Raw genomic sequence first — 14,048 nt, forward strand, 5'->3', positions numbered from 1 at the left:
GTAATACTCCATATTTCTCCTTAATATTAACTTATAATTTTGAAACTAGGTCTGATATTATATCATAATATAATATGCTACCATTTCAAGTGAAATAATTATAGACAAACTAGCGAACGCACAATAGCATTCTGAAAGAGCTATTTTTATTTATTGAAATATAGCATGTTATGATTACAGCTGTATTGTTGACATCGTGTTGCGATCTTGCCTGTATTATCATGTATGGAATGATATGGAAAACATCTTGTTCATATATATGAAATGTGTTAACAGTGACGAGATTTCTAGAAGTATGAAGTTGGTGGAAAATGTAAGAAAATTGTTATATCAATATTCAATGTAAAACAGTAAGAAAAAAATATCTATGTTATCATGTATAAAATCATCGGGACCTTTCTGTTAACATCTTTTTGAAAGCTGAAAAAATTCTCTCGTTATTTAAACCCAATTCATGAATCTGAATCGTTGTACAAACAGTTTAAATTTCATAGTTTGCAACTGATATTTTGAGAACAATTTAGTTTTTATCAAAAATAAATAAATAAATAAATACAATTTTAGACTTGGAACTATCGAGAAAAATAATTAAATAGAAATTATTGTAATAGAATTAAATAGAAATTATTGTAAATAAGAATATTATTTTGAACTTTGTCGTAAAAAATCAAATCTAAAAATTCTGCCACTTTTTTTTTTTTTTTGGAACAAGGCATTTTCTATTAAAATTATTTAACGACAATATGTCTCCATCTGTCATTTGTAAGGCGATTATTGAAATTGATATAATCGAAAAACAGCAAATGATTCCCACTTTTATTGTATCTCCTATCGAAAAGTATTGGTTGAATAAAAAAAGAACATCTACGAATTCTTTGTATGGAGGGGGGAAGTTAGAAAATACCTTTGGAAATGCATCCCGCGCCCCTGGATATGGGCTTCTGCAGAAGAATGTGTGCGCCCTCATCCCTCAGCAAGTGGGCGGTTGCGCGCGCAAGGTCCCCTTTTTCACCATGAACCCTGAGTGAAGTGATGGTTCTTCCTGGTGCTCTCGAATTCCCCGAGAAAAATAAACAAAACGATACAATTCAATCAGACGATATTTAAATTTAGAATAATATTAAACTTCTATCTTCGAGCTGAATTTCTGTATTACCGTTTTAAACCCATAAGCAACACCCTTTATCGATTGGAACCTCAGATGAAACATGACTCGATGGAAGAAAGAGGAGCAAGCATTCGTCCTCTTCTCAAGCAGATGCCAGATTCCAATGGAATTCGGTAAGATAAATAGTCGTCTGCTTTTAAAAATAACATTTCGAATTAAAAATTTTGGGAGATGGTGAAAAACATACTTTGTTTTAAGCGTGTTTATATTTTGGGTTGTATTTGGTATGTAATTTGGTTGATGACTTATGGTTAGAAATTAAGGTAGGGATATAACGACGTCAGGTTATACCATAAGTGGGATAAACGAGATGTCAAAGAGAACGAGGTGATATGCTTTTACCTGCTTAGTGGTCGATCGATTTTACCCCAGATTGTTCGATTTTACGTGCGTTTTATTTGTTTTTTCTTGATTAAAAACGAGATTTTATTTTCAAATTCTTGTTATAACTTAATTTTTTACGACATTTTCAGTTTGTTTCTACATTTGTATTTGTATTTTTCTTTTTCTTCGGAAATAAATATTTTACCGGGTAAATTAATAGAAATAATAAAATAGTGGTTGCAAAATTCACAAAATTTTTAATCTGTTATTCAATGTCTAACATTTGATTTAAAAATCACAAATTTGAAAAAATATATGTATGAATGTCTTATGAGAAAATAGCAGCTTTACATTAAAAGAACTCAATTTTGCAATTAACAATTTTTCAAAATTTGCTGGGAATTATAGTTTTATTGTAATTCTTTTAAATATCAAAATTGTTTGAATTTTTTTTTCTCACAGTTTTACATTTCAGTAACAGTTTTCTTCTACATTCAGTCCCAGTTTCAGTAACAATTTTCTTTTGTTTTCCATCGAATTTATATTTCTTCTTATCACTGTTAATTTCTTATTTTCGTGTATTACAAGTTAACAAATTAGCAAATTTATCACTTAAAGCAAAAAATTAATTTATTAACAAGTTAACAAATTAATTTTTTGTTTTCGAGTTCGATATAAGAATTACATTAATGAAAAAATGTTTCGTTTTAAAATAAAGACTTTTTACTAGCTTTTTTAAATTTAAGATTTGTACCATTTTTTTAATATTTCCTTTATTATATTTACTCATTTGCTTTTTACTTAATTTTTATTTTCATTTTTATTCACTTATTTATTAAAATTCGTCGGTCCTCAAAGAGTAGAGCATTTCAGAGGGTAAGAGGGTATAGAGATTAAGGTTCCACAATTGTTAATCACAAATTTAACCTCCAACGTCATTCCCCAGTGCTCTCCTAAAAATTCAAAACCATAATGGTGGAAATGTGATCCGTATTGTGCTCATGCCGCCTTTACTTACCAGTACAAGTTGGTATCGATTATAAAACCGAGGATCGAACCCTTATACTAGTTCTTCCCAATGACATTTCAGAGCCTGACCACTGAGCCATCACGGATAAATCTGTCAATCTCATCTCATACTTTATATAACATACCGAATTCGAAAATGACAAGAAGCTGCTTTAACATGGTTTTTCGAATCAGGGAAAATAAAAACGCCGCAATTTATACGCGTTGCACTTGAAGCCAAACAATGATTTTAAACTATATCGTCTAGCAGTAAAGAATTATCTGGGCTTTAGGAACGGATAAATAACTAATCAAATAAATAAATTAAAATTATAATAAAATAAATAAATATACAAATTAAAAATAAAATAATTAAAAATAAATCAATTAATTAAAAATAAATCAATTAATTAAAAATAAATAAACTAAAAACAAATAAATTAACAACAAATAAATTTAAAACAAATAAATTAAAAACAAATTAATAAAATAAAAATCACCAATGTGCGACATTTTTCCATCCAGAAAACAATTATTAAAATCACTGCCTTATTCTTAGTTTTTGCAAATTTTAATGAGCCCAGATAATGAAGCATTAAAGTAGGTTTTTAAATAATATAAATTGTATACACGCATACATACATACATATATATATATATATATATATATATATATATATATATATATATATATATATATATATATATATATATGTATGTATGCGTGTGTAGCCGACGTTGAACAGCCATTCCAATTTTGAGTTTACGACTACTAATATTCAACTCCGAAGCCTTGTAATTTTGAACCCAATCCAGAAGACAAGGAAACTCCTGGATCAAGTATTAATGTAAATTGGCTTTCGTGGAGGGATTTTTTTGTGGTACTAACCCGTATTTGCATTACATGGTGAGGTAAACCACGAAAACCTCTCACGGTTAGCCAGATGGCAAGGGGACTCTAACTTATGATCCGTCTACCACTGAGGATATGTTACGTCAGCACTGAGATCAGTTCGAGCCGGGTGTGGAATTCGTATTGGTCATCTATCTCTGGGATTCGAACCCGATTCACCTCATTGGAAGGTGGATCCTCTATCTCATGAGCCACCACGGCTCTCTTTTCCACTGGCGGTTCAGCAAATGTTAAAAATTAGAAAGATGTTTCTCCTTTATATACTATTAGCCTATCTAATAACATGGAAAAACCTTTTTTTTCTTTTCCGCATAGAAAAAAAAAGGTTTTCCAATGTTATAAGATATGGTAATAGTGTATAGAGGAGAAACATCTTTCCAATTTTGAACAATTGCTGAACTGCCAGTGGGTTAAAGATTGAGGAGGGTTACACTTCCGTATTAATAACTGAGTTATTAACTTTTTGTGTGTTTCAGTCGAATGGGCTCGTATAAATTAACTCTTATAGCTCAAAGCCGTTTTAATTTTCCAAAGCAAGAGAAACAATTTTATGAAATCTGAAAAACAAATTGAGCTTTTTGCAAAAACAATTTTAAATAAATGAAAATTGTTAACAAATAGAACGTTATTGTCTGTGATCCAATGAAGAAGGTATTGGGAATTCCAGAAAATATTAGACCACTTTGTTTCACCGAACGAACAAATAGTTATTCGAAACGCCATAGATTTCGCCCGATAATAAAACAATTTTCTCGCTTAAATATTTAATTTTAAAGAAAATTAATATTTAAGTAATAACTCAGTTAAATTCCAAACTCTAAAAAAATTCACACAAAAACATATTACAATACCCATATTAAGAGAGGTGATTATGGATCTACGAGTAGTGCTTTTAAATGTTCAATATAACATTCTTTCTATGACTGTGTATCAAATTTAAACTGAACTCAGTGGCGCGACAGCCCATAGTGAGCCAAGGCCTACTGTGCCCATCTCAGTTTACTTGACCATGGACTCTGGAGTGCACAAGTTCCTGTTGGGTGGTCAGCCCAACGTGGAACCCCCAGTGTTTAGTTCTCAAGCATGCTTGATACTCATTTTATCTACCCACTGAAGGGATGAAAGGCTGGGTCAACCTTGCCCGGCCCGAGGATCGAACTCTGGACTAGTAGCACGAGAGTGCGAAGCCCTACCACTCAGTCAACGACGTCGTTTATCAAATACGAAACTTTAAATACAACATCAAAATTTTCTTATATGTAAAAATATATTTCAAACACATAACCAAACTTTTTACACATAAAAATAAATTACATATGTCAGATTTTTCTTACATTACACGTATGTAACTAAAGTAATGCTTTTGAAAAAATATTCTGAGAACAGGAAAGATAGAAAAAAATATTTCTTTTATAAAAAATGCGAAAATTACTCAATTTTTTATTTAAATTTATTTAAAAAGTATCAAGTAAATTAAAAAATATTTTTTTTAAAGATCGTGTTTGTTTCAACGTTATGTTTAAATTGGAAACAAATATTGCCACCAATCACAATGTTTCTTATGGCGGATATTCTGTTATTGAAGGAGATTGATAAATATTTTAAAAATAACTTTTATTGTCTTATCTGGACAATTTATGACATGTTTTATGCAAATTATGAATTTTTTCAATGGAAATTTTTAAAACACATCCATAAAATGCACTTATGCTCTAAATAACAGTAATAATTCTCTTCATGAAACCAATTTAAAATCCTTTCTTTACGGATTTGACGTTATGAAATTCCCTTGATTGTATTTTTAAAACAAATGTGACAAACATGAGAACGTGTTTCATACTGAATCTTAAATTTTAGTAAAAAAAAAATTATTATTATTTATTTGCTTAAAATTTTTAATTAAATTTAGGAAATTAATCCCGATGACAGACATAATAAAACTTATAATAATATCATAAACATTCGCATCGCAACTAACTAAGCATTCACAACTAAGCATTAGTATGAAAACATTTCTCTTATTATATTCTATAAGCATACAAAAGTTAGAAAAAAAATAAAAGATATTCTTCCAACTGTATTTATTTAAATATTTGTTGAATATTAATTATTTAAAAAAGTTTGCAAGCATCTCTAACAAGAAGCATTCTTCTTTTTAAGTAGAAAAAAAAAAAGGTTTTTTTCCATCAGAAATATCTAGGTGTTAAAAAAATATGGTGGAAACACTAGATGTTTGTAAACAAAGGGAAAAAAAGAAGTTTCTATTCATCACAAATATCTAGGCGTTAAAAAATATGGTGGAAACACTAGATGTGTAAACAAAGAGGGGAAAGGGGTTTTTTTCCCATCACAAATATCTAGGTGTTAAAAAATATGGTGGAAACACAAGATGTGTAAACAAAGGGAAAAAAAGGGGGATTTTATTCATCACAAATATCTAGGTGTTAAAAGATATGGTGGAAACTCTAGAAGTGTAAACAAAGGGAGGAAAGGTTGTTTTTTTTTCATCACAAACATCTAAGTGTTAAAAAATAAGGTGAAAACACTAGATACGTAAACAAAGGGGGGAAAGGAGTTTTTTCCATCACAAATCTAGATGTTAAAAAATATGGTGGAAGCTCTAAATGTGTAAACAAAGGGAAAAAGAGTGTTTTATTCACCACAAACATCTAGGTGTTAAAAAATATGGTGGAAACTCTAGATGTGTAAACAAAGGGGAAAAAAGTGTTTTTTTTTTAATCACAAATAGTTAAAAAATATGGTGGAAACTCTAAATGTGTAAACAAAGGGAAGAAGAGGGAGTTTTTTTCATCACAAATATCTAGGTGTTAAAAAATAAGGCGGCAACTCTAGATGTGTCAACATTAACAACGCCTTTACAATTTTAGACTTTTAGCAACAGAATTAAAAAGATTTGGGATAGATTATATAGATATTAGTTGTGAAGCATTGATAAGATTTATTAAACATCGGTTGTTATTTTGTTGTTATTTGTGTTGTTTTGTTATTTTGCTGAGAGAAAGAAAATAATTCATATTTAAAATTTGTATTGTGGGATTTGGCACTTGTTTAAAAGATTTTATGGTTTAAATACCTTTTTTACCTTTATTTTCTCGGAAAAATAACTCAATTAGTTTTTTTTTTATTCATTTAAATTGTGAATTTTGATAGCGTCCAACGACCTAACAACCTACAAGTTATGCATTCTGTGACATTTGGATGAATTCAGTTTATGTGAGTTTTCTATTTTTTGCAAAAGAGCCAAGAAAGGCTATAATATTAGCTATAGAGTTGAAAATGGATATACCTGAATTTATGGTGTCTCATAAGAAAAATATATAGAGAGATTAACGCTGTTCTTTATCTTTAGTTCTGATAATTACTGGTATGATAATTAATTGAACAATGAATCAAGTATTTGCGCTTTCAAATTTGTGCATTTTATCGTGCTTAATTTTGAGAAATTCATGCATAATATTTTTCAGTTTAAAGTAATTTCTTTTTACGTAAGTAAAATTGTAATAAAATAGAGAAAATGATGAAATAAAAATTTTAACATTACGTTTTTAGAGGGAACTAAAAAGGAAAAAATAATCTATTTTACTCAGACACAAAACGAACAGTGAAGAGCGTATCACTTTCACGTAGGGGACATCGAAGGTGAAGTTTATAACGGAAAAAAATACACCATACGCTTTTTGTTTTCTGTCTGACAATAACACTATTATATTCTCCTTTCTAAGTGTTTCTAATGTTCTAATGTTTTTTATCTTATTATTATTAATAATAATAATAATATTTTAGTCATCTGTCTGTTAATTTATTTCTGGAAATTTTTCAAAAGTTTCTAACGTCAATAAAATGTTGTGATTCTACTTGATTTATGAAACATCTCTAACTTGCATTGGCATCAGTTGAAATCTGAATTATCCAGCTAGTCAGAAAGTGGTTCGAAATTTTGAATGAATGTAAGTTATATTTGAAGATAATATTGCAATAAATTGGCCTAGCAGCGTTGAGAAAATAACTGTAAATTGTATTTATAATTAGTGCGTTTTAATAATTGTCATTAGGTATAAAGCTCCAGCGGAAAGTTGAAAACTGTAATTATTCATAATTTAATTGACAATTAAATCTCCTTTTTTGATCAGAAATTGATTGATACTTGTAATATCATTGACTGATACTTGTAATATCTAGATAATCTTAAAGTAAGTGGAATTTTGATTGATAATAAATTCCATATCACGATAAATTCTGCCTTTAACGGTAAAAAGAACGATGGAAATATCAGTTAATCAATTTTACATAAATTTACTGACACTATAATTATATTTTCATTAATTAAAGTAAACTTTGTACTACTATTCTAGCAAGAATTCGCATACATATTCTAAAATGAATTGTTCTATTTATTTATTTACTTTGGATTTATTTATTTTGTACGGGATTCCTCTCAAATAAGGGCAAGAATTTGAAGGTATTTTAGATAAATCATTATCCCAATAAAATATAGGATAACAAAGACAAACTTTGAAAGCAATAGGAAGCTTTTGGCTTCTTAATTAACTCACTAACGTAAACGAACTCGCCATTATACTAATGCTTGGCTTGCCAAAATAAAAAGTGTTTGAACAAATTATCATCATTAACTGTTTTGAAAAAATTATACATTCTGGAATATGTTCTCGTAAGGAACAGAGCTCTAACTAGAAATTTTTCTATTATAATACTGCTAAGAATTTTAATGCCCCTAAGGAATTTTTTGGAACTTAGAGCCTTAACATTAGCTTGTCAAAAATAACTACAAAAAATCATCAAACAAAAAAGTAAATATAGTTAAAAAAAAAAAAAAAAAGAACAGAATTTTAAAACTATTACTTATTGGAAACTGATAGGACTGGTTTTTTTGATAAATCTCAATAAAATTGTGATGACAGTATATTAATCTTCAATTATATTGTAGGAGATAATGGATGCTTTGCCAACCATCTGAAGACAGCTTAGCGAAATCAGCACAGTATCTGCATCCATTTGAAAGAATAAATAATTAAGAGTCATCGTTAAAGCATGGAAGAAAAAGTGGTCAATACCAATGTTCCAGGCACCTGTGACGAAATTGTTTCCAGCGTTCCAGTACCACCCTATACCTTACTTTCAACCATTGCCATAGCAACTATAACAACTATTTTGAGTATGGTAACGATAATCGGAAATATATTGGTGATAATATCTTATAATATGGACAGAAGACTGAGAACCATAAGCAATCGATTCCTTTTAAGTTTAGCTTCAGCCGATTTATTGATCGGGACTATTTCAATGCCTCTTTTTACCACTTATCTTTTGATGGGAGGATGGACTTTAGGCGCCATAGTCTGTGATCTATGGCTTGCTTTAGACTATCTGTGCAGTAACGCATCCGTGTGTAACTTACTCGTCATTAGCTTTGATAGATACTTTTCGGTTACCAATCCTCTTAAATATCGAGCTCTAAGAACTGTTAAGTTAGCTTACTTTATGATCGGTGGTGCGTGGATATTATCGTTCATAACATGGCCACCGTGGATTGTTGGCTGGCCTTACATCGAGGGCAAGAGATCAGTCCCAGATGACAAGTGCTACATACAGTTCCTTGAAACTAACACCTACATAACCGTGATAACTTGTCTCATCGCTTTTTATGCCCCTGTCATCACTATGATTACTTTGTATTACAGAATATGGTTGGCCACAGAAGAGAGTAAAAGAGAACATGCGAACCTTCACGCTGACAAACAAATTGATCAACCAGATCCAACTCCTAATCCAGTAGCTGCTGTAGAAGAATCAACTAGTAATTTAGAAACTTCAAACAAAATGCTCTCAGATGAAGATTTTCCTGTGCCCGAGCAGGATAAAAACTGTTCCCACCACTTAAAAGCCTTTCTTTCTTCTCTATGTAGCATAGATCGCGATGAAGCAAACGATGATGACAGCCCCGGTGGCACAACACCTAGCTCAGTCGAAACTCCTATCCAGTCTTCCAGGACAACTTCCGTAACTCTTCGGCCAGATCAAATAGCTACGATAGAGGCATTACGAAAAAAAGCAGGAGATAGCATATATCCGATGAATAGAGATGAAGGTATGTATACCATAATGATTAGCATGCCCGAAAACGAACAAGCAACGGTCAAGCAGATTCCTGATGACGTTCGAATCACTCCTGTTCCGATGAGATCATCGAGGAGCACTAGTGCCCTGGTCGAGCATTCAGTGACAAATCAAAATATTAAAAGGTGCAGTTCAAGCGAAGCCTTGAGTGCTTTTAGACTAGCGAAACAAGCAAGGTTGCAAAGACCTAACGTAAAAAAAATTATAAATAAGACTCAAGACAGAAAATTTGATTCGAAAGCTGCGCGCACATTGAGCGCAATTCTGTTTGCGTTCATAATAACATGGACGCCGTATAACGTACTTGTGCTGATAAAAAGCGTGGAGACCTTTGTTAGTTGTGATGATATTATTCCTCAAGGTTTGTGGGACTTTTCTTATTATCTTTGTTACATGAACAGTATGGTCAACCCTTTGTGCTATGCACTGGCGAATGCTAATTTCAGAAAAACATATTGGAGGATTCTAACCTGCACCTGGAGGCAGAAATCAAAATTGAGCATTATTCGCGGTCTTCATTCGAAAGCCTCCTGACATAAGGCTGACAGAAGGATAAACAAACATATCCTTCATTTTACTGCACGAAATGCACCACCTCAGACAAACCCGGTATCTTATCCTACGGAATTGGTAACATACCGGGGATCGAAAGCTGATTAACAGAATTATTTTACTGTCACAACAGAATTTTGGACTTGTCAAGGTGCTGCGAGCAAGATCAAAATCGTGGTCTTTCTGTCAGCTTTGAATATATATTCACGGACGCTATATCGCGAGAGAAACCATTCAGAGCAGTTTCTTTTTCCATCTACATTAGTAATTTAAAGTAAAGAAATTAAGAAATTTCAGCTAAACTAAGACTAAACCATGAAGCTACAAATGCTGATTTTTTCAATAATAGAATGCAAACAATTTTTAACAGGATTTCTCCACATAGAAGGCAACGATAGAACAGTGGTTAAAGGCACTAAGCTGTTATTTCGGCTGATTGAATCACCCCCAGCTCCAGATTGACTGATAGCTTGTCTTTGAATTAAAGATAGCGTTGAGCACATTACTGAATAAAATAGCACAATCATACCGTTATTCGCGAAATTGTGGAACCTTATAAACTCCACGAGCCAATGGCCCCCAACGAGCTGTTTCTGATATACTTTACTTTACTCCTACATAGAAAGTGAGGAAGTAATACTGCCGTAATTTACTTGCATTTTGATATTTTTAAAAATCTATTTCAGCATTTAAAGCTGCTTTATGGTTAATTCTTGGTTTATTCAAACTAATTTTTTTATTATATATTTTAAGTTACTAATGTTGATGAAAGAGAATTTGCCCTCAGTGGCCATCGGTTGCCGTTTTAATTGTCTTTGCTCATTGACTGTAATTTCTTTAACTAAACGCATGCGATTGCGTGGGTACTAACTTCTTAGATGTGTTTTTAATACAATGGATGACAGTGTTTGTAGTAAGTTAAAATAAAATTTGTTTATTTAAAGCGTTACATTCATATGTTTAACACCGCCCCTGCTGTTATATTATCATAATCAACATATTTAGTTGAATAATTCTCGCGTCCACTTACAGCAATCAACTTTTATTAGAATTAAAACGAAATGTTATGATTTTCTTCTAAAAAATTAAATGCAACTTTTTTATAACTTATCTTTGAATTCTATGTCACACATTGTGTGGAGAAAAGTACCACTGCAAACTAGGAGATACAGCTATTCAGAGAAATGGAAAGACCCTGTCTCCAATGGTTATCAAGTTAATTATTACATAGCTGATGTGCTTTGATAGTTACGCATTAGAATCATTAAAGGTCTAAGAAGAATGGATGTTTCTATGTGGCTGTAAAAAAGACTTCTTACATTTTCTACATTTACATGATTCCGATTAACTATGTGAACACTCGTCTTTTGTGTAAATATTGGGATGATTCTGAATTCATAAGTGTAATACAATCAGATTTCGCATTCTCACGTTACAAACCGCACGCTCCCGTACGTAGGTTTTGCACAAATCTAGAGAATCAAGATTGCTTTGTGGTAACTGTACTGCGCATATCGTACGTCAGCGAGCATACTTAATGTTATGTGAGAGAGCGAAATCTTTATATTAAGCACTTTCACGGAGCATCCTGCACGCTCCTGTACGTATGTTCTGCGCAAGTCTTATGGTGAATCAATTGTATTTTGTGGTTACTGTGCTGCGCAGAGGTTGCGCACATAAGCATGCGGTTGGCTACGTGATGATCATGAACTTATTGTTTTAAACCTTTTCTCAACCTTTCAGTGTAAATTTCAATGTACATTTTTATAGAAAACAAGTTTAAAAGTATAAAAGATAAATATCGAGTCAAGGAAGTTAATGGAGATAATCCAAAACAGTCACCATATCCCGGATTGTTGTTGGCATTTGCATTTAAAATTTTAAAATTTTCACGTGATTTTATTCCTTTTCTTTTTTAGGATTTTAAGCAAGTATTTTATGGTAACGTCATTTTTCAATATTCAAAATGTAACATCATTTGCACATTTTTTTTTTTTTGAATCAGTATTTTTATAGTAATCAATCCTTTTCTAAGATTAAAAAGAATGTTTCAGTAATTTCTCTACACTCTTGGGGAAAATGTTTGCTTGATTTATCATTTTTATGAATGCAGTACTTTTATTACTACATTTTAACTACATTTAACTTCAAATCGACAAGTTAGTATTTAAAAAAAAAAAAATTTAAATGTCTTATTTCCTGTAGTTTTGATGATTTTCGAGGAGTTCAGTAACGACCGACCTTAACACATGTTTCCGGAATTGTTGTAAAAACTAAATAAGAAAATTATGTACGCCGAGGATCGCAAACTAATTATATTCCAGGAAAAAATTCTATTTAAATATGACGAACTGTAAATGGAACTAAACCCTGTTTGATTGTCAGAAAAAATTACTAGGAATTGAAAGACGATTATTAGAAACTGCGGATTATTGATGATTTTCATCACACCTTCCTCCTTAGTGATTCGATAGATTTCCTCACTTAAACCTCAATTTGCGACTCCTACTTTTTTAATTTCATTTTCGACAAGATTGAAAAAAATTATTTCTCTCCCTCTCTTTTTTAATTTTTGGTGCATCTTTAGGATAACACTCAGGAATTTATAAGTCGTCAACATGAAGGTAATATATAATTGTAATTTTTATAGAATCCTAGAAACTTTTTATATAGGTTCACCCAAACCATAACCAAGTGTTTCTTATCAACTGAAATTATTTTTAATGCACATTTGCAATAGTTACTAAAATTATATTTTCTTATATTTGAATGAAAAGATTTTTAAAATTTTCTGAGCGAGTTTTGCAAATTTTATAAATTTGGAACAGAAAATAAAAATAAAAATTGATGTTCAAAATGTTTAATAAATATTCATAGTATTTTAGAATCTTTTCTAAACTCAAGCATGTGAAAGCAGCGATTTTTTGTTTGACTGATAAAATTTGATCATTTATTTCTAAATTGTATTAGTTCGAAAAATGTCTAAATAAGTAAGTTAAAAAAAAATTCGTATGTCAAGAAAATAAGTAAGTTAAAAACGAATTTTTGTTTGACTGATAAAATCTGATAATTTATTTCTAAATTGTATTAGTTCGAAAAATGTCTTAATAAGTAAGTTAAAGAAAATTCGTGTGTTAAAAAAATAAGTATGTTAAAAAAGAATTTTTGTTTGACTGATAAAATCTGATCATTTATTTCTAATTTGTATTTGTACAAAAAATGTCTAAATAAGTAAGCAAAAAAAAAATTCATTAAATTTGAAAATTTGTTTTTATTAACCTTCTTCTGGATGAGAAGAAAAGTTACTCTTGGGAAATATATAACTTTTCTTGTTCAATTACAAAATTTTTGTTTTCATTTTTATGTATTGTATAGGATATGATTATGATGATGTATGTGAAACCAATTATAATGTTATTATTGTTATTGTGTTACATTTAAATTTGTGTTCTTATGATTTAGATAATGTTATATAAAATTGTCAACAGATTCTAAAATTTTAAGTGTAAATTCATGTTGGTTATTATGTGTCATAAATTATAATTATACAAATTATAAATTATAATTCACAAATTTAAATGATGTTTTCATAATTGTCTAATGATTTGGATTAACAACAGTCTGCCTTTCATTTATAAACAAATTTGTTTAAAATTCTTATAGGTTATCTTATTCATCACTAAATCATGGTCAGATAAATTATAAATCTATAATTTACAAATTTAAATGATGTTTATATAATTGCCTAATAGTTTCTGCCTTACAACTGTTCTCAAACTATACTACAGAGTGCTCCGTAATGACAGCATCATCGAATTCTGACAAACCACAATGGATGAAAGCGAGCGTATGAAGCCACAAAACATGGTTGATTTTGGGAGAAAATATTAGGAAATTGAAAGATGTTTATCAAAAAGATCTCTTCTT

At 30.5% G+C, this 14,048-nt stretch overlaps 1 protein-coding gene across 1 annotated transcript; it reads left to right on the forward strand.

Moving 5' to 3' along the window:
• Positions 1–979: 979 nt before the first annotated feature.
• On the forward strand, positions 980–11,206 carry LOC107441021 (muscarinic acetylcholine receptor M4-like). The gene is made up of 2 exons (XM_016054148.4): positions 980–1,281; positions 8,380–11,206. The coding sequence occupies exon 2, from the start codon at positions 8,484–8,486 to the stop codon at positions 10,101–10,103; it is 1,620 nt and encodes a 539-aa protein (XP_015909634.1). The 5' UTR covers positions 980–1,281; positions 8,380–8,483; the 3' UTR covers positions 10,104–11,206.
• The last annotated feature ends 2,842 nt before the right edge of the window (positions 11,207–14,048 follow it).

Source organism: Parasteatoda tepidariorum, chromosome 7 (genome assembly GCF_982258835.1).
Source record: "Parasteatoda tepidariorum strain Cologne lab strain chromosome 7, Ptep-v5.0, whole genome shotgun sequence".
In the NCBI taxonomy this organism is placed as follows: Eukaryota; Metazoa; Arthropoda; class Arachnida; order Araneae; family Theridiidae; genus Parasteatoda; species Parasteatoda tepidariorum.

Bases quoted from the DNA above. Each gene is read 5' to 3' on its own strand.
- LOC107441021 (XM_016054148.4), top strand. From the start codon at position 8,484: ATGGAAGAAAAAGTGGTCAATACCAATGTTCCAGGCACCTGTGACGAA.